A 21,744-nucleotide genomic window follows, 5' to 3' on the forward strand; every position below is an offset into this window, starting at 1 on the left:
CTTTGTAGATTTTTTTTCTTTATAATTTATAGCTAGTTCTGAACTGAAATATTGAACAAGTTCTGTTCTGATTTACTCTCACATCAGAGGGTGACAAGGCCAGATTTTATATGGGCTGGCAATGTGCATCGATGCTGATGGCATGCACCTTTTTCAGTACCATGTGCTAAATATCTATTGTGGTTGACATTGCAAAGTAGAAATAAGCCCTGACAAATAAATATTCAGCAGCTAAATGAAATATATTCTGTTGAATTTTTATTTTGTTGGGATTAAAGTAGCTATTTCCCAATCAGTCAGGGGCCCTCTAAAATTTTGTTCTCTGCCCCTTACTTTAATGTCAAAATTGGCACAGAACCAACATTATTCCATTAAGAAGTTATATTATTTATGATGCCGAAGTACAATAAAGGAAATTTGAATGTCACTGCAATCCCTTTTCATCATAGTTCTGAAACCTGGCACTAATGCAGCAGCTACATTAAGATACCACTAAATAAAATTAGCATTGCAGTTTGCAATCAATTTAGATAACTACACCATGTCATTCAGTATGGGATCACACCTGTGAGTAGCTGCAGTGCAGCCTGCCCAATACAGTTAGACATAAGGATAAATTTTGCAAGGTTCCATGTTTGCTGAAGAGCCTTCCTGCCTAGGGACATGCATTGTAAAATCGGGTGTGGAGGGTCAGCACCTGACGTGGAGTGTTCTGTGTCTTGCAGTGAAGCAATTTGCCCATTTTTTGAGGCACATCGCCAACCTATTATGACTCTCATGCTAGATTTCATTTTTCTCTCACCGGATTTGCCCTTGTAGCACAGTTCATTCATATGAAACAAGGGTATGAGCTTTAGGCTAGCCTGGCCTGTAGCAATAGGCTTAAAACATTTTTACTGTGTTTTGTAAAGGGGTTAAACAACATCATTTCCTGTAAAGTTTTTTTTAAAACTTACTAATTAGTTTCAAATGCATCTTTCTTTGTGCGTTCATTCCTGTTGCTATTCATACCGTATTTTATGCATTGCAAGACGGAAAGTTACCATTCTTTTACCTACAGCTGTCTTGCTTGCAGCTGAAATTTGCTTGTAGTAAACAAAGTTCTCAGTGCTCCAAGATTTGGAGGCAAAAGTTGAATTCATGAGAGATCAAGAAAGACAGGTGTGATTATAATCCGAGTTTTAAGTACACACCCGTCCTTAGCCCAGAACTTGCATTTACAGATCAAGACAGACCAACCTGGGTATCTGAGAAGACTTATCAGTTACTTCACAAGAGAAGCTGTCCCAGAGTTATGCCATGTGCTCCAGGCCAACCTGCAGAACAACTTTGACAACAGGAGCAGCTAATCTCAGCTGTGAAGGTCACCATTGCATTAAACTTCTATGCAACCTTGAAAGTCAGTGAAGGGGGTCATATGCCCGACAACATTTGCTGTTACATAGAATTACTTAGAATGTGCAGCCCTCTTCATCTAACCTAATCAGCATAACCTTCTATTCCCTTCTCCTTCATGTGTTTATCCAGCTTTCCTTAAATGCATCTAAACTATTCGCCTAACTACTCCTTGTAGTAAAATAAAAACACAAAATGCTGGAAATACTCAGCAAGTCAGGCAGCATCTGTGGAGAAAGAAACAGAGTTAACATTCCAGGTCAAAGACCTTTCGTCAGAACTGGAAGATGTTAAAAGAGTTAAAGTTTTTAAGCAAGTACAGAACCAGGGAAAGGGGGTGTGGGGAGGGAGGGGAGGGGAGGGGAGGGGAGGAAAGAACAAAATGGAAGGTCTGTGATAGGCTAGAGGGCCAAAGAGATTAAATGACAAAAGGGATGATGGTGCAAGGCAAGGAAGGTGGTAATGGGACAGGTTAAGAAACAAAAGATTGGTCAGGAGTAGTTGTAAATGGCAGCGGCAGAACTATTACCAGCACTAGCTGACCAAAAAAATGGGCGCAGTGGTTATGATCTGAAGTTACTGAAATCAGTGTTGAGTCCGAAAGATTGTAAAGTGCCTAATCGAGTGATGAGGTGCTGTTCCTCGAGCTTATGTTGAGCTTCATTGGAACAGTGTAAGAGGCTGAGGTCAGAGTGGGAGTGGGACAGGGAATTAAAATGGCAAGCGACGGGCAGGTCAGGATCATGCTTGCGGACAGATCGGAGGTGTTCAGCAAAGCGATCACCCATGTCCACGTTTGGTCTCCCCAATGTAGAGGAGACCGCATTGTGTGCAGCAAATACAGTATACTAAATTGAAAGAAGTTTCACCTGGAAGGAGTGTTTGGGGCCCTGGAAGGTGGGAAGGGAGGAGGAGAAGGGGCAGGTGTTACATCTCCTGTGCTCGCACGGGAAGGTGCCATGAGGAGGAGAGCAGGGGGTAATGGAAGAATGGACCAGGGTGTCACGGAGGGAGCGGTCCCTTCAGAATGCTGAAAGGGGAGGGGAGGGAAAGATGTGTTTGGTGGTGGGATCGTACTAGAGGTGGCGGAAATGACGGAGGATGATACGTTGAATGTGGAGACTGGTGGGGTGGAAGGTTGTGAAGATAAGGGGGACACTATCATGGTTTTGGGAGGTAAGGGAAAGGATGAGGGCAGAAGTGTGGGAAATAGGACGGACACAGTCGAGGGCCCTGTCAACTACAGTGGAGGGGAATCCTCCGTTGAGGAAAAAGAAAGACACATCGGAAGCACTAGTGTGGAAGGTGGCATCGTCAGAACGGATGCGACGGAGACGGAGAAACTGGCAGAAGGGAATAGAGTCCTTACAGGAAGCGGGGTGGGAGGAAGTATAATCAAGGCAGCTGTGGGTGTCGGTAGGCTTATAATAGATATTGGTTAACAGCCTATCCCCAGAAAAGGAGATAGAGAAATCAAGCAAGGGAAGGGAAGAGTCAGAGATGGACCATGTGAAGGCGACGGATGGTGGAAATTGGAAGCAAACTTGATGACATTTTCCAGTTTGGGGCGAGAGCAGGAAACGGCACCAATACAGTCATCAATGTACTGGATAAAGAGGTGAGGGAGGGGATCTGAGCAGGACTGGAACAAGAAACGTTCCAAGTATCCCACAAAAAGGCAGGCATAGCTAGGACCATACGGATTCCCATAGCGACACCTTTTATTTGCAGGAAGTGAGTGGAGTCAAAGGAGTTGTTCAACGTAAGAACAAGTTCAGGCAGGCGGAGGTGGGTGCTGATGGATGGGGACTGGTTAGGCCTCTGTTCAAGGAAGAAGCGGAGGGCCCGTAGGCCGTCCTGGTGGGAGATAGAGGTGTAGAGGGACTGGACGTCCATGGTGAAAAGGAGATGGTTAGCGCCGGGGAACTGGAAACTGTTAAAGTGGCAGAGGGCGTCAGAAGAGTCGCGGATGTAGGTCGGAAGAGACTGAACAAGGGGAGAAAAAATATAGTTGAGATAGGAGAAGTTCCATGGGGCAAGAACAGGCTGAAATGATGGGTCTCCCAGGGCAGTCCTGTTTATGGATCTTGGGAAGGAGGTAGAAGCGGGCTGTGCAGAGTTGGGGGACTATGAGGTTGGAGGCCGTTTGGGGGGGGGATGAACTCCAGAGGAGATGAGGTCAATGACGGTCTGGGAAATTATGGCTTGATGTTCGATGGTGGGGTCATGGTCCAGGGAGAGGTAGGAGGAGGTGTCGGAGAGTTGGCGTTCAGTCTCCGCAAGGTAGAGGTCTGTTCACCACACAACAGCACCGCCCTTGTCAGCGGGTTTAATGACAATGTCAGGATTGGACCTGTGAGTTCAGAGGGAGGTAGGTTAGAGTGAGTGAGGGGAGTAGAGAAATTGAGATGGCCAATGTCACGCTGGCAGTTTGCAATGAGAAGATCAAGAGAGGGTAAGAGGCCAGAGAGAGGGGTCCAGGTGGAACGAGAATTCTGAAGACGGGAGAAAGGGTCCGCTATGTGGGGGGAAAGCTCCTGGCCAAAGAAGTGGGCAGAGAGGCGAAGGCGACGGAAGAAGAGCTCGAAATTCATTGAGGCGGGGGTGTAAGGGGATGAAGCTAAGGCCTTTGCTGAGGACTGATCATTCAGGGTCAGAGAGGGAAAGGTCAGAGAGGATAGTGAAAACACGACAAAGGGTGAGATTGGAGGGAGAAATGGGGTCAGAGGAAAGTTTAGGGGAAGAAGGATCAGGAGGGGTGTTGGAATATAAGAGTTGTTGAAGCTTACGGTCCTTGACACCTAAAAGGAAGAAAAAAAGTTTTTTGTTAAAGCGCCAGATGAGGCGAAGGATGAAATGGAACTGCGGACCAGGACAACTCTGAAATACCCCTTGTAGTAGCGAGTTCTACATTCTAACCATCTAAAGATGCTCCTCCTGAATTCCCTATTGGATTTATTGGTGACTATCTTACATTTATGGCCCCTAGTTTTGGAGACCCTCACAAGTGGAAACATTTTCTTTACGTCTACCCTATCAAACCCTTTCATAATCTTAAAGACCTCTATCAGGTCACTCCTCAGTTATCTTTTTTCTAGAGTGATTTGTATAGTGCGTTTAAAACAGAAAAACATCCCAGCTACCAGTCTTCCATCTGTAGAAGAATCAAAGTGGCAAGCATTATCTTTGCAAGGGTCAGCACTGTGGAAAGGTGCCATTAGCTGGACAGGACAGTGAATGTTTACAGGGTGGCAGGGTTCACAAAAGTGCAGGGCATTAGGGATGGCATCTATGTGTCCATTTAGGCTCCATGTAACAATTGCGTAGCCCATGTTAACAAAAGGGTTTCCATTCCATTATATTAATGTGCAGATGAAAGATAAAAGCAGGGATGTTATGCTGGAACTGTATAAAACACTAGTTAGGTCACAGCTTGAGTACTGTGCACAGTTCTGGTCACCACATTACAGGAAGAATGTAACTGTACTAGAGAGGGTGCAAAGGAGATTTACGAGGATGTTGCCAGGACTGAAGAATTTTAGCTATGATGACAGATTGGATAGGCTGGGGTTATTTTCCTTGGAACAGAGGAGACTGAGGGGTGATTTGATTGAGGTGTACAAAATTATGAGGATGGAATGGATGGGGAGGACCTATTTACGTTAGCGAAGGGGTCAATAACCAGGGGGCATAGAATTAAAGTAATTGGTAGAAGGATTAGAGCAGAATTTAGGAAAGATTTTTTCACCCAGAGGGTGGTGGGGGTCTGGAACTCACTGCTTGAGAGGGTGGTAGAGGCAGAAACCCTCAACTCATTTAAAAAATACCTGCATGTGCACCTGAAGAGCCGTGACCTGCAGGGCTACTGACCAAATGTGAGAAAGTGGGATTAGGCTAGATGGTTCGTTTCTCAGCTGGCGTGGACACGATGGGCCGAATGGCCTCCTTCTGTGCCGTAAATTTTCTGTTGATTCTATGATTCTATGGTGTTGGGCTAGAGAAACATCACCATACAATTCAACGCCTGATATCCTGGAAGCATTCATGATGCCTTTATTTTGCGCTAGTTGTCCACCATGCCTGAATTATTTAAAGGTACAAGGAACTGGATGGATAGCTTCTAGGGGACCAGGGCTGCCTTCTCTAGCCCTGGATGATCATCCCCTCCCTCTCTGAGAAACCCCCAAACAACAGCTAAGTTGAAATACAACAAAGCATATGCCTCAACTAAAACTAGTGTTGGGCACACCTTTGGGATGCTCATGTAAAGATTCCATTGCTTGGACCAATTGGGGACTCCTGCTGTACACCCCAGTAACAGTCTCTCTAGATTAGTCACCATCTGCTGCATGTTGCACAGCTATGTAAGGATCAGTAAGCGTGCATCAGGATAAAGGGGAGGCCCAGGCGGACCCATATTCAGGGGAGGCAAAGGAAGATGTAGCTATCTGGTTTGGGTGAGAATAAGGTTGAAACCCTGTAGGTAGGCATGAAAGAGTCAGCTATAGACCACACAGTTAGGAGGAGGCACTGAACCAAGAATGTTATGGTCAAATAAGGGAAAGGTGCACAGGAACACATGCAGTTGTTATCAATGACCTCAGCTTTACCAAGGCTAGATTGGGAAATCTATGAAGGGTGCAATAGGAGTGAAAACATAATCCTGGACACAATATTGGATTTTTAAATGGAATAATTGGTCATGGAACCCACAATTGGATTTCATATTAATTAACAACCAGGAGATGGTAGTACAGTCCCGAATCAGAGAACACTTGGATAACAGTGACCACCATACGGTGGAGTTTAAAGTTAAGCCTATAATGAAAAAGAACATAAGAACAGAAGAAATAGGAGCAGGAGTAGGCTATACGGCCCCTCGAGCCTGCTCCGCCATTCAATCAGATCATGGCTGATCTTCGACCTCAACTCCACTTTCCCGCCCAATCCCCACATCCCTTGATTCCCCGAGAGTCCAAAAATCTATCTGTCTCAGCCTTGAACATACTCAACGACTCAGCATCCACAGCCCTCTGGGATTGAGAATTCCAAAGATTCACAACAAAAGAGAATGTTTCAATTATACTCACTCAAATTTAGGAAGGCAGATTTGAGCGAAGGAAACTGGACCAGCCAACACTGTTAAGGGGAAAAGCATGTAAGAAGAATGGTACACGTTTAGACATGCGAGGGTAAATATTCGGATGTGGTGGGGTGAGACTTCAAGCAAGGACCCTGTCCCAAATTCTGGGCACCCATCTCATGGGCTGGGTGATGGGGACATTCTCCCATCGGTGGGAGAAGGGGGCAAGTGGGTTGGTCTGGTCAGAGTGGCCGTGGTAAAAATTCTACTTCTTTGCTGCTCACTGTTGTATTGCTGTTGGGATGCGGCATTGTGGGTGCACTTTCCATTTGACAAGCTTACACAGAGTAAAACTGGTGAGACCTCCAGGGGAGCCCGACAGCCCACCAATGCTGCCTCTAAATGCGATGTCATTAAGAGGGGAGTAAGAAGTGTCCCTGGTTGGAATTTCTCAAAGTGGCCAGAGAGGGGCAGGAAAAAGGTTCTATCCCAAATTACTCCCTCACTCATCCAGATTACATGAATTCTAGGCCAAAATTGGGCTAGAGTTTCTAGACTACTGTACACATAGATGCCATAGTGCCACAGCCCAGAAGGAGGACATTCGGGCCATGCATCATTGCTGGCTCATTGCTAGAGCAATCAAAAACTAATCCCACTGCCCAATGCTCTCCCCAGAGCCCTCCCCAGAGCCCTGTATTTTCCTCTGTATCAAATATTTATTCAATTTTCCTTTCAAATATTCAATTCTTTCTGCCTCAAGTACTGGAGAAACTGGAGTACTAAAAGCTGACAAATCCTTTGGACCTGATGGCCTACATCTTGGGTTTTAAAAGAGGTGGCTGCAGAGATAATGGATGCATTGGTTTTGATCTTCCAGAATTCCCTAGATTCTAGAACAGTCCCCATGGATTGGAAGGTAGCAAATGCAACACCGCTATTCAAGAAAGGAAGGAGAGAGAAAACAGGGAACTATAGGCCAGTTAGCCTGACTTCAGTCATAGGGAAAAAGCTATAATCTATTATTAAGGACGTAGTAACAGGCCACTTAGAAAATCATAATATGATTAGGCAGAGTCAACAGTCAACACGGTTTTCTGAAAGGGAAATCGTGTTTGACAAATCTATTAGTGTTTTTTGAGGGTGCAACTAGCAGGGTAGATAAGAGGGAACCAGTGGATAGGGTATATTGGGATTTTCAAAAGGCATTTGATAAGGTGCCACACAAGAGGTTGTTGCACAAGATTAGGGCTCATGGGATTGGGGGTAATATATTAGCATGGATTGACGATTGGTTAACGGACAGAGAGTAGGAATAAAAGGATCATTTTCGGGTTGGCAGGTAGTAACTAGTGGGGTGCTGCAAAGATCAGTGCTTGGGCCTCAGCTGTTTACAATATATATCAATGACTTAGATGAGGGGACCGAGTGTAATGTATCCAAGTTTGCTGATGATTCAAAGCCAGGTGGGAAAGTAAGCTGTAAGGAGGACACAAAGAGGCTACAAAGGGATATAGACAGGTTAAGTGAGTGGGGGAGAAGGTGGCAGATGGAGTATAATGTGGGGAAATATGAAATTATCCACTTTGGTAGGAAGAATAGAAAAGCAGAATATTTTTTAAAAGGTGAGAGACTAAGAAATGTTGGTAGTCAGAGGGATTTGGGTGTCCTTGTACATGAATCACAGAAAGTTAACATGCAGGTACAGCAAGCAATTAGGAAGGCAAATAGTATGTTAGCATTTATTTCCAGTGGGTTGGAGTATAAAAGTAAGAAGATCTTGCTGCAATTATATAGGGCCCTTGTGAGAACACACCTGGAGTACGGTGTCATTTTTGGTCTCTTTATCTAAGGAAGGATATCATTGCCTTAGAGGGGGTGCAAAAAAGGTTCACTAGATTAATTCCTGGGATGAGTGGGTTGCCCTATAAGTAGAAATTGAGTAGAATGGGCCTATACTCTCTGGCGTTTAGAAGAATTAGAGGTGATCTCATTGAAACATATAAAATTCTTAGAGGGCTTGACGGAGTAGATGCTCAGAGGCTGTTTTCCCTGGCTAGAGAGTCTAGAACTAGGGGCCGTAGTCTCAAGATAAGGGGTCGGCCATTTAGGACCGAGATGAGGAACAATTTCTTCACTCAGAGGATTGTGAATCTTTGGAATTCTCTACCCCAGAGGGCTGAGGATGCTCAGTCGTTGAGTATATTCAAGACTGAGATCGATGGATATTTGGACACTAGGGAATCAATGGATATGGGGATAGAGTGAGAAAGTGGAGCTGAGGTAGAAGATCAGCCATGTTCTTATCGAATGGCGGAGCAGGCTCGAGGGGCTGTATAGCCAATCCTGTTCCTATTTCTTATATTCTTATGTGCAACCACTTGTGGTGGAGCATTCCATTATCCAATGATCCTTTGCATAAATAAATTTCTTCTAACCTCTCTCTTCACTTTCAGTGACAATCTGCAGACAATTGATGGCTGCTTGTTATTGACTCCCCAGCCAGAGGAAATAGTCATTCCCCATTCACTCTATTAAAACCCTAATAATTTTAAGAATCTATATTAAATCTCCTCTTAGTTTTCTCTGCTCCAGTGGAAATAGTCCCAGTATCTCAAGTCTCTTCTTATAACTATAGTTTCCCATCCCTGGTATCATCCTGATGAATTTATGTGTGTGTACTCCCTTTGCTTGTTTTTCATCTCAAAATGTATTACCTTATAATTACCCACATTAAATTGCATCTTCCATCTGTTTGCCCATTCCGCTAACCTGTCTTGATTTCCTGACGTAATTTACAGTTCTCCTCACTGTTTGCCAAACCTCTTACTTTTTTATCATCAGTAAATGTAGAGATTGTGTTCCCTATACCCAAGCCCAAATCATCTATATATACCAAGAAATAAAGGGGGCCCACCACTGACCCCTGGCATACACTACTTCAAACCCTTCTCCAATACAAGCAACAGCCATTTAACCTAACTTTGTTTCCTGAACCAGCTTTCTATCTGTGCTGCCACTTTTCCCCTTACACCATGTGCTCGAATTTTTCTAACGAGTCTCTTGTGAATCACTCTCTGAAAATCCATGAAAGCTACATCTACAGCATTCCCTTTGTCTATCCAATTGGTCACTTCTTTAAAAAACTGTATTAAATTTGTCAAACATGACTTGCCTTTAACAAATCCATGCTGGTTATTGTTCATTTACTCATATATTTCAAAATGCTGATTAATTTTACGTTTTACAATTTCAAGATTTTCCAAGGAAGCACACCCATGGAACCCAGCAAGGGTTTTGTTTCAATGGGGGTGATTTTAGGAGGTAAATGCGGCTGCGTTGGGGGCAGGGGGCTCCGAAAATCGCGCAAATCCCGTTTGGGTTTGGAAGCCGGCTCCAAATGAACCCAAATGGGATTTGTGCAATTAAAGCTGGCGGGATGACAGTTAAAGAGCCAAATGTAGGTACTTAAGGCACTTTACCTGTGACAGATGAAGGGATGAGAAAGATTTTTAACTTACCTGGGCGGCTTGCCCACCGCTTCTATTTCACGCCAGATCAAGGAACAAGAAACAAAATAAATTAAATAAAAAAAACAGGCAATGAAGTGAAAACACTAAATGCACCTACCTTTGAAACCTGCCCCCTCTTCACCCTCCCAATGTTCCCCCGATCTCACCCTCCCGATCTTCCCCTCTCCTCCCCCCCGATCTTCCTCTCTCCTCCCCTCCGATCTTCCAGTCCAGCGCCGGATCTTCCATTCTCCCCCGCCCCCCCCGGTCTTCCTTTCCAGCGCCAGATGGACATCTCGCTCTCTCTCTTTCCCGCCCCCCCCCCCCCCCCTACCTCGCGTTGCACCTCCTGATGGCAGCCAGCCTGTCAATCAGGCTGGCTGCCGGGTGCGAAACCCGGAGAGGACGTTAACCACTATCAATCAACGTGCGATCGCATCGGAAACAGTAAGTTTGGTTCATGCAGGTTTGCCATGTGCCCAATCGCCCCCCCTGCCCCCACTAATATCGGGGCCAGTGTCTTCCCATTCTGAATACGACAGCTTGTCTCGCTATGGTGTTCTATTACACAATCTGCCAGCTTGCAAAATAAACTGACAAAACTGACCTAGAAGCTTGCTTAAGTAGTCATTTGGTCTCATTGCATTATTGCTTTCAGAGAAGATGTCTGCAGTGCTATACGATAGCACAAACTGCCACTGATGTGATTCATAACCAGTTGCTTCTGTGCTTCTCCATGCATGCCATTGCTGGAGTCATCTTACGTTGTCCACTAATCTGTCTGTGAATTGCATACTATTGAGTTCTCTAAACATGGGCAAATAGTATGTTACTGCTTTCTACAAATATTGTAAGACTATTTATGCACAGCTAGATTTTCACTGAAATTAGTAAAGAAAGACTTTAGACCATTGTTGTTTGACTTTGATATTTATCTTCCAGTCCAGCCACAGAAGGAGCCTGGGTTTTTGCGCAGCCAAATGCAATACAAGCAGTGGGAGTTATGGCGTTTGGTAAGTCCTAAATATCTGCCACAGATCAATATTTATTCTGTTGTTCATTTATCTACAGTGTAACAACTATACTTTTTCTCAACTTATCATTAATTATTGACTAATGTAAAATAAATAATTGTTGAAGAAATTACTTGAAGAATAAACTGTCCTAGCTTTCTAAAATAATAGGCAATCTATATATAATATTAATTACGTAGGATTTGAAAAAAATGGTGTTCTATGTAGTTTTTGTGAATTTTGTGTTTCTCAGAGATAGTGCTAGGAAATAGAACATTTTCAATTTCAAACACCCAGAGTTAGATTTTCATGGGACCATCAGAAACATGGAGGGTAGGGATTTACATCATCCTACATGATACCAACAGCATTTTCTTCGTGGGGGAATCTAATTTAATATGCTGGACATGTGCTCCACCACCGAGAGGGAGGGTAATGCTGTTTCACTGTTGTTGCGAAAGAGCTGCTGCAGGGCCGAGAAACACAGAAAAATGTTTGAGAAAGAGAAGGTGAAAGCATAAGAAGAGGAGTCAAATGGAAGAAGGAGGAGACGCATGAGGGCTTCCACTGTGACCAAAGCCTCAAGATTCTGAGAAGCTTCTATGAGGGTAATGTTCACAGAGATAAAGGCATGAACAGCCAGACCCCCGAGCACTTAAGACAGGAATCCCCAAAAAAGGGTGGTGCAGGTAATAAGGAGGGAGGTGTCTCAGGCAGTCAATGCCACATCAACTACACCACAAATAGCATTATAGCTAGAAACATTTTAATTACCTCACAATTTTGGCCAAGGTAAGTGAATGCATAGGTGTCGATGTAGATCCTAAAATCTGGAAGTATAACTCATCTCGAAACAAAAAGTGAAGAGATTGTTGCGTAGCCTGTATCTGAAAGCATTATCAGATTGGAATGTCTGCAGCTGATTTTTTTTTTGGAATTAACCAGTAGCCTATTTAAATCATTATTTTCTTTGCATAGTTGGAGGAAAAATTACCATCAGGACTATAAGTAAGTATAGGAGGCACACTAAGGAGGCCATGGAGAGGTTGGGTTTGGAGTCATATGTAGGCCAGATGTGGTAGAGATGGTAGGTTCCCTTTCCTAAAGGACATTAATGAACTAGTTGAGCTTTTATCACAATCCAGAAGCTTTCATTGATTTTTTTTTGTATGCTAGCCCACTAATTACCAGATTTATCAAATTCAGTTTTCACAACTTGTCATGGTTTTAAACTTTCAACTTCTGGGTTGCTAGGTTACAATACTATCTTTAGTAAGGAAGTCAGGGAGAAATTTCAGAGTTAGGTTTGATAAAGGCAGTTGTTGTTGACATGCCTGAGGACATTAAATAACAATGGAAGTTTCCATGACAGTACAAATTGTACTTGGTCTGTTGGAAAGAGCAGGCTTGATGAGCCAAGCAGACTTCCTTTTTGTATATTTTATTATATTCTTAAAAATCATCAACATTGAACAGAATGCTTTCTGTTGGAAATTTTCAGTGAATTCAACATTTTTAATTTTCCTGATTTCTGTATGCATAGAAATACTTAGTGCTATTTGTTCTCAGAAAAAACGTATTTTATATTATTTTCATATTATATTCAATTGCTTCATATTAAGTGATTTAAAGCTTTCTTCCACCAAGTTATACAGTTGCCATTGATTTATATAAATCCGTGGCCACGTTCATCAGATGTTAATATAATTGACGTTCCTCTAACCTTGCTGCCTCCATCATATTGCTGATTTCTTAATGGAAGGAATAAAATATTCTAGTATTTCACTAAGCTACTAAGTGGCATGTTCAATGGACATTAGATGAGTAAGCAAATAATTAATGGCAATTTTGACTCAAAGCAAAGAAAAACGTTCTTGCCTTACTAGGTTTTTCAGTCATTCATAGTCAATTGACAAAGCATTTAGCCCAAAGAAAAAAATATTTTTTTTACAGTATTGCCTCTGGAAAGGAACATTCTTTTAGCATCTTCCTCCTTCTGTGCTGTAATATTCTATAATTCTATGATTTCCCAACCCAAAAAAAAGCAAAAGTAAATGTCTATTACAAGAGCCGACAAAATCTCATTCATTTGCTCGACCATAATAAGAAACAGCATAATTATTTAACATCTTATTCTGTACTTTCAGCTTTTATTTGTCATCATAATAGTTTTTTAATTTATGGATCGCTGGAAGAGCCTACAATAAACAACTGGTCTCGTATCACTCATGTGTCGGTGTTATTTGCCCTGTTAATCAGCGTGGTCTTTGCTGCATGTGGATATGGAACTTTCACAGGCTATACACAAGGTAAGGAAGCTAATTAGCTTAACTAAAAGTACAAGGGGTAGAATTTTCACAGGGATTTCCCGATCTTTTGCCGTAACTTTAGTGGATGATTGGCAGAAACCCTCCGGAGAAAAGGCGTAAATTGCCACTTACACCATTTCTCTTGGGTTTCCAACAATCTTCCTCTAAAGTTGCGGTGGGAGATTGGGGGAATTGCTGCGGAATTTACTGGCTCAAAAATTGAAAATGATCTTTATAAAAAAAAAATTCATTTATGAGTTTGGTGTAAATAATGGCCCGTGGTCCAGCTGTCTGAATCAAAGGTTTTTTCAACCACCTGTATACCTTTTAAGAGGGGGAAAAACACTGACAGTCTGACAATTTTTTTTAAAACAGAGAAAACAAAAGAAGTGAATTCAAATGGATGATCTATGTGGTGCAAGGACATATGCTCCTAATTAATTAATCACGGGCACAAAACCAACTCTGCTGAAAATGCTGTAATAAAAGATGGTAGATAGAAGATCTGGAGTAGCTATGGAGACAAGACTGAAGAAATAAAGAAGAGGGGAAAGGGGAATATGATTTGTAAGATAAATTTTCACAAAAAGGATTAACAAGAGAGAGGGATAATAGGAAGAAGGGATTGAGAAGGAAGAGAGATCTAAGAACTTTGGCAACCATTGTTGGTCCTTGCATTATTTATTTATTCATATGTTAGAGGTTTGTGCATCCATGACTAGTTAACTCTTAGAATGCCAGCAGCCACAGAGAAATTATTTTCATTCTGGGTCAAACAGTTCTGTAAGTCTTCACTTCACTTGCAGTGACTGAAATAAACCTGTTGCAGCCATAGCTAAAATATAAGGGCAAATTTTCCTCAACTTTTCCCCTGGGGAACATCTTGGTGAAGCTGCAATTAAAGTATTAGGGCAAATTTTCCTCAACTTTGCCTAGTCCCCAAACTCAAAGGTGAGGAAAAAGGGATAGAAAACCATGGCACTGGGTCTCTACCCTCTTTACATAGTTCAAGGAGTTTCAGGGTTCCTCTGAAGGGTGAGGCAGGACTTGCACCTGCAATAGATGGAGGCCTAGCGTTGCTCCAGTAGTGAGATGGGAAGGGGCAATCTGGCCCTCCTTCCTCAATTTAATCTACACACTTCCATGGGGCATCCATTTCCAGGGGTGCCACAAAAAGTTGGTGATGGGCCTTGCACCTGGAATCCCCTCAGACCCTCTGGTCTAAAGGGATCAGGCAGAAAGTAAAAGATGGCTGACAAAATAAATGTCCACTCTTTTTTCAGGATCCCAGCAAATTTATGGCTCCGGAGCCTCTGGCTGCTGTGCTGTTCCCCAACAGCAAACATAAGGCCCCAAGGTCAGCGGCCAGAACTGCAGTTACAGACCTCTCAGGACTGTGAAATGTGAAGTATTACATTTTGAGAAAAAATAGTACAGTGAAAGAAAGTGTACCCTAAATGATTTGATTCGTAACAGAGTGGAGAAACGGAGACATCTAGGACAGCAGATGCATAGATTAGATTTTTAAAGATGGGAGTACAGATACAAAAGGCCATAAAAAAGGCAAATGGGATTCTGAATTTTATATATAGGAGCATTGAATACAGAAGCAAGGAGGTGATGTTGAATTTGTATAAGAAAATTGCTTTGGCCACAATTAGACGATTGCATGCAGCTCCAAGCATCCCATTATAGGAAGGATATAATGAAAGGTTTTGAGAGGATAGATAGTTGCTTTCAGTAGTTGGTGACGGTAATAAGGTCAGGATTATCACTGTTAGAACGAAGAGGGATGTTCGAAGAAATTAAAGATTTATCAGAACTTGGTTTGTTGTCCACAAGTGACCTTTGAGGCAAGGATTATAATATTTAAAATAGAATTGAATAAATTTTGAAAGGAAGAATATGAAAGGGGATGGATAAGCAGTTGAAGAGCTAGTATCAGCAAAGGCATAATGGGCTGAATGACCTCCTTCTGCACTCTAATTTCTATGTTAACTCCCATCCATTCGCTCTTTTTGGTGCTTTTTATATATAAAAATAAGAATGAAGTCTGGCCTGTTTTCACTCTATGCCAATTCAGTGATGACATCACTGGCTAGGACATTCCAATCATTTGATGATGGATGACACTCTCATTGAAAGATTACATTTGTCACATAGCTTCTGTCACAATTTAAAAATTCATTGTCTTACTAAAAAATAAAATGCTTCTCTATATTATAGCAAAGTAATTTTATAATGTGTGTGCTGTAAGTCAACAGTGAAGTGCTTGACTCCATCGGAAATTATAAAGAGGGTTTTAATGCAAAATTTTGCATAATTATATTTATTTTTGTGAAAGCAAATGATTTCTTGAAATAAAATGAGTTACTTCAGAATGAAAGCATATATTTCATGAGGGACAATTTTGATGCTTTTAATCATTTTAATGAAATGGAAATAAACCTAGAATTTTAAAAATGTTTTTCCACTAGGAGATATATTTGAAAATTACTGCAGAAATGATAATTGGGCTACCACTGGAAGGTTTCTGTTTGGAATAACCATTGTTTTGACATTTCCAATTGAATGCTTTGTGACACGTGAGGTAAGTTAATTATTGAGTAAATATAATTGGAAAAGTACATTGGGAATGTTTATTGATTTTACTGTGGGTTTTGGTGTTGATAAAAGTTTCCAAGTTAACTCCATAATATATAGTGCTTTGTTTTCTTTTACCTCACAGTAATAAGAAAAAGATTTTGAATTTATACATCATAGACAGAGTAGGAAATAGGGGAAATCGCACCAAATCCTGTTCATCCATCACTCATGTGTTCGCTGACCTACATTGGCTCCCGGTCCGGCAACGCTTCGATTTTAAAATTCTCATCCTTGTTTTCAAATCCCCCATGGCCTCGTCCCACCCTATCTCTGTAACCTCCTCCAGCTCTACAACCCTCCGAGATCTCTGCGCTCCTCCAATTCTGGCCTCTTGCACATCCCCGATTTTAATCGCTCCACCATTGGCGGTTGTGCTTTCAGCTGCCTAGGCCCTTTCCTAAACCCCTCTACCTCTCTTTCCTCCTTTAAGACGCTCCTTAAAAGCTTTGACCAAGTTTTTGGTCACCAGTCCTAATATCTCCTTATGTGGCTCGATGTCAATTGTTGTTTGATAATGCTCCTGTGAAGTGCCTTGGACTTTTTACGACATTAAAGGTGCATAGTTTCAAGAAAAGGGGTCGGCCATTTAGGACCGAGATGAGGAAAAAAATAGGGCTATTGATGCTCAGTCGTTGAGTATATTCAAGACTGAGATCGATGGATTTTTTGCACACTGAGGGAATTAAGAGATATGAGGATAGGGTGGGAAAATGGAGGTGAGGTCGAAGATCAGCCATGATCTTATTGAATGGCGGAGCAGGCTCAAGGGGCCGTATGGCTTACCCCTGCTCCTATTTCTTATGTTCTTAAATAAATGAAAGTTATTGTTGTTGAATCACACTCTGATGGGGTTTATGAAAAAAATCAAAACTGCCTGAATAAGTTACATTGTGCAATTCATTTCACTGCATTCATTCTTCCGTTTCTGATACATATAAGGTTCTTTATACATCAGATCAAACTCAAAAATAAGTGCATAGTACATAAGTGATGAGTCAGACAAAGACAGCACTTTGTTTAGGATGTCATAATAGAGAAAGTCTAAATCCACTCTGGAGTGTACAGTTTTCAACAGACTTTTGTTCGCTTAATTCAATTCCTGCTAAATAAGTGTTTGAAATAAACTAATTCGCTGGATTGTCCATCATAAAAGCTCAACAAATACAACAAAAAATTCCATTAAGTCTTGAATACTTACAGTACATAGGCTAGTGAATGCATAACTGTGGGCTTCCAGGCCATATTATGAATTCTGCTGCAGTTTAGATGACATCGACTGCTTGAGCTTGCTTCTTGATAATGTCTGGACCCTCAGTGTACTGCAGCTTTGTAACAACAACAACTTGTATTTATATAGTGCCTTTAATGTCGTAAAATGTCCCAAGGAGCTTCACAGGAGCGATTGTCAAACAAAATCACATAAGGAGATTTCAGGACAGGTGACCAAAAGCTTGGTCAAAGGGGTAGGTTTTAAGGAACATCTTAAAGGAGGAGAGAGAGGTAGAGAGCCTTTGGGAGGGAATTCCTAGGCAGCTGAAGGCACGGCCACTAATGGTGGAACGATTATAATCGGAAATGCGCAAGAGGCAAGAATTGGAGGAGCGCAGAGATCTCGGAGGGTTGTAGGGCTGGAGGAGGTTACAGAGATAGGGAGGGACGAGGCCGTGGAGGGATTTGAAAACAAGGATGAGAATTTTAAAATAAAGGCATTCCTGGACCGGGAGCCAGTGTAGGTCAGCGAGTATAGGGGTGATGGGTGAACGGGACTTGGTGCAAGTTCGGATACGGGCAGCAGAGTTTTGGATGAGCTCAAGTTTATGGAGGGTGGAAGATAGGAGGCCTGCCAAGAGAGGATTGGAACAGTCATATCTAGAGGTAACAAAGATATGGATGAGGGTTTCATACTCATATGGTTGTTTTTTTAACACATTATTAACATGTACTTTCTTCAATATACATTCATGCCTTCTTGTAGTCTACAGCTTAGATTTTCTGCTGCGACTCCACTGATGTAGCAGTGTAATTTGGGTGGGTGGTGAGGGAAGTGGAGGCATAGGTGGATGCAGGGATGCACTCTACCAGCTCTAAGCCTTTTTTTGGGTTCTTCCTGATTTCCACCAGCAGTTGCCACAGGTGCTCAAAGCACTTACCTAAAGTTTAGCAACAGCATGCAAATAAGGTGGTTGCGGTGGTTTCACGTCATAATTTTTGCCCTTTCACAGCTTCTACCATTTGGTGTTGGGGATGCAAACTATTTGTTTATGGGGGACTAGAAGGAAACTGAAATTCAATTCATACTTCACTTGTTTTTTCTTACTGCCAGCAGAGCGAGGCAGTCTGTCCTGACTGGAATTTTAACCCAGAACTTTACATAGCATTTATAGTTTACTGTGCAAACTAGACTTCCATAAACATAATCGTGTAATCAGTCAGCGCATATATAATGGGGATACAGATGTTCAGTGCCTTCTTGATCAAGGATTTGTGCATGGTATTCTTCTGACCTACAGTTTGTACATTAGATAATATGTATCCATATTGTAATGTAAACATTTAAGCATATGCTTTTTAACTGTGTACAATATGAAACTTTATGATTGCATATGGTAAATCAAGAACCATTAGCATACGTTAAGGTTCATTATAATCTGGAGTGGAACTCAAACCTCGTTAATCATTTGAGTAAGAAAAATTGTTTTGGTGGCATCTGAAATAGTAACAATTAAGTTTGACTGTATATTTTGGCTGTCAAAGAATCAGGTGAACTTCAGTTTTTAATATTTTCTTATTAGTTTTGATACATCATGATGTATATGTCTGGACCTTTAAAATAAAAATAACATTATTACCAAAAGGAGAATAAAAGTGCTTTTAATCTTTCAGTAATGGGTCACAGAAATGTCTTTCATCTGCAGGTTATTGGAAACTTATTTTTCGCTGGGACCCTGTCAACTATTTTTCATATTGTTGTGACAGTCTGCATTGTTGCTGCAGCCATGGCCATTTCATTAGCCTTTGATTGCCTTGGAATAGTTTTGGAATTAAATGTAAGTAATAGTATCCTAAGATAAGAGATCCTTTGCTTCTTTTTGTTATTCATTCTCGGGATGTGGACATCAGTGTCAAAACTGGGATTTATTGCCCATCCCTAGTTGCCCTGAGAAGGCCTTGTTCTTGAACCACTTCAGTCCATGTGACGAAGGTGCTCCCTCAATACCGTTAGGTAGGGAGTTAGTGGTTTGATACAACTGAGTGGCTTGCCAGGCAACATCAGAGGGCAGTTAAGAATCAACCACACTGATGTGGGACTGGAATCTCGTATAGGACAGACCAGGAAAGGACGACAGGTTTCCTTTGCTAATCAGTTGGGTCTTTATCTTTATGACAATCTGACAACTTCATGGTCACTTTTACCGATACCAGCTTTTTATTTAAATTGAATTCAAATTCTCACACTACCATGATGGGACTTGAACTCATGTTCTTTGGATCATTACTGGATTACTAGTCCAGTAACATAGCTACTACACTTCCGTACCCATGCATTTGTCTATAAAATGGTTTCTAATATAATTGCCACTGGACTGGTCTTTGCCCATTTCTAACTCTGAACTGAACCTTTGCTTTCCTCTTAGCTTTTGAACTGGACTTTGCTCCATTGCTGCCTCCTGCCCGGAGGTTTCCTTCTGAAGACAGATCCTCAGATATTGGACTGGTTATCTTTTCTCACATCAGCGTATGCCCTAAGCATCTCTGCCGCTAGTCTATGTAATCTAAGATCACATTCTGTGTCCATTCATGTACACCTCAGCCTTAAGCCTTCTACTCCCATTTTTTCTTTTTGGTCATTTCTAGCCTTTGCCCCGCTCCTCTTAATCTCATTCAACTATTTCCTTTCTCCAACACCTAAATCCCTCCTCTCACCTAATACTACTACTCAGCCTACCTCTTCTCCAGCTGCCATTCCAGGTTGAAGTCTAGCCTTCCTCTCTGCCTCTTCTAATATTCTTCCATTCACCCATCATGGCAACTGTCACTGGCTCTCCAAGAGCAGCAGCCCATCCTTCTCTTTCAGTGATCATCGCCATTCAATTGTCATGGCACTTCAGCCACGTGGACTTGCTCAGTTGCTTCCTCACCTATGTGTTAAACACCCTCATTGCTGTCATACTTAGTATAGAGGAGCTCCAAAATCATAAAGGGTGAGTCATCAAATCAATTCCTGTCATAACAACCAGTTTAGTCACTTCATCCGTGTCCATCTTTCCTGCAACTCCCATGTTTGAATCCCTCCAATCAGGTTTCCGCCCTTCCCACAGCACTGAAATGGCCCGTATTAAAGTCACAAATGACATCCAATGTGACTATGACCGTGGTAAACTATCCCTCCTCATCCTTCTCGACCTGTCTGAAACCTTTGACACAGTTGACCACACCATCCTCCTCCAATGCATCTCCTCCATCGTCCAGCTGGGTGGGACAGCCCTCGCCTGGCTCCATTCCTATCTATCCAGCTGTAGCCCGAGAATCTCCTGCAATGGCTTCCCTTCCTGCTCCCGCACCATTGCCTCTGGAGTCCCCCAAGGATCTATCCTTGGGCCCCTCTTATTTCTCAACTATGTGCTGTCCCTCGGCGACATCATCCGAAAACACATCAGGTTCCACATGTACACAGACGACACCCAACTCTACCTCACCACCACCTCTCTCGACCCCTCCACTGCCTCTGATTTGTCATGCTGCTTGTCCGACATCCAATACTGCATGAACAGAAATTTTCTTCAATTAAATATTAGGAAGAACGAAGCCATTGTCTTCTGTCCCCACCACAAGCTCCATTCCCGAGCCACCGATTCCATCCCTCTCCCTGGCTGCTGTCTGAGATTGAACTAGACAGTTCAAAACCTTGACATCCTATTTGAGCGTGTGGATCGGTGTCAAATTTGTTTGAAAACGCTCGTGTGAATCACCTTGGGATGATTTACTACGTTAAAGGCGCTATATAAATGCAAGTTGTTGTTGTTGTAGTGGAACCACATGTAGCCATCAATAGCTCTATCGTCATTAACATTCACCCCAAGACCACAGTGGGGAAATGAGTGTATTAATACTGAATACTGAACAAGGTGTACGGTTGGGGCAGGGAGTAATTAAGTGTATTAATCATTGGAGAAGGCGAAAAGCAAAACATAGAAACATAGAAAATAGAAGCAAGAGTAGGCCCTTCAGCCCTGCTCCGCCATTCATAATGATCATGGCTGATCGGCCAACTCAGTACCCTGTTCCCGCTTTTTCCCCATATCCTTTGATCCCTTTAGCATTAAGAAATAGATCTATCTCCTTCTTGAATACTTGGCCTCCACTTCCTTCTGTGGTAGAGAATTCCACAGGTTCACCACCCTCTGAGTGAAGAAATTTCTCCTCATCTCGGTTCTAAATGGCATACCCCGTATCCTGAGACTGTGACCCCTCGTTTTGGACTCCTCAGCCATCGGGAACATCCTCCCTGCATCTAGTCTGTCTAGTCCTGTTAGAATTTTATTTGTTTCGATGAGATCACCTCTCATTCTTCTAAACTCTAGTGAATATAGGCCTAGTCGACCCAATCTCTTCTCATACGTCAGTCCTGCCATCCCAGGAATCAGTCTGATAAACCTTCGTTGCACTCCCTCCATGGCAAGGACATCCTTCCTCAGATAAGGAGACCAAAACTGCACACAATACCCCAGATGTGGTCTCACCAAGGCCCTGTATAACTGCAGTAAGACATCCCTGCTCCTGTACTC

At 42.4% G+C, this 21,744-nt stretch overlaps 1 protein-coding gene across 3 annotated transcripts in view; it reads left to right on the forward strand.

The window, feature by feature from the left end:
• The window catches only part of slc38a11 (solute carrier family 38 member 11), an 87,329-nt gene that overhangs the window by 58,130 nt on the left and 7,455 nt on the right, over positions 1-21,744 (forward strand). For all 3 annotated transcript variants that reach the window (XM_067986781.1, XM_067986783.1, XM_067986782.1), the window contains 4 exons: positions 10,933-11,003; positions 13,151-13,312; positions 15,790-15,902; positions 18,874-19,005. In XM_067986781.1, coding sequence (XP_067842882.1) covers positions 10,933-11,003; positions 13,151-13,312; positions 15,790-15,902; positions 18,874-19,005 — 478 coding nt within the window. The remainder of the gene's footprint in view (positions 1-10,932; positions 11,004-13,150; positions 13,313-15,789; positions 15,903-18,873; positions 19,006-21,744) is intronic.

Source organism: Heptranchias perlo, chromosome 7 (genome assembly GCF_035084215.1).
Source record: "Heptranchias perlo isolate sHepPer1 chromosome 7, sHepPer1.hap1, whole genome shotgun sequence".
In the NCBI taxonomy this organism is placed as follows: domain Eukaryota; kingdom Metazoa; phylum Chordata; class Chondrichthyes; order Hexanchiformes; family Hexanchidae; genus Heptranchias; species Heptranchias perlo.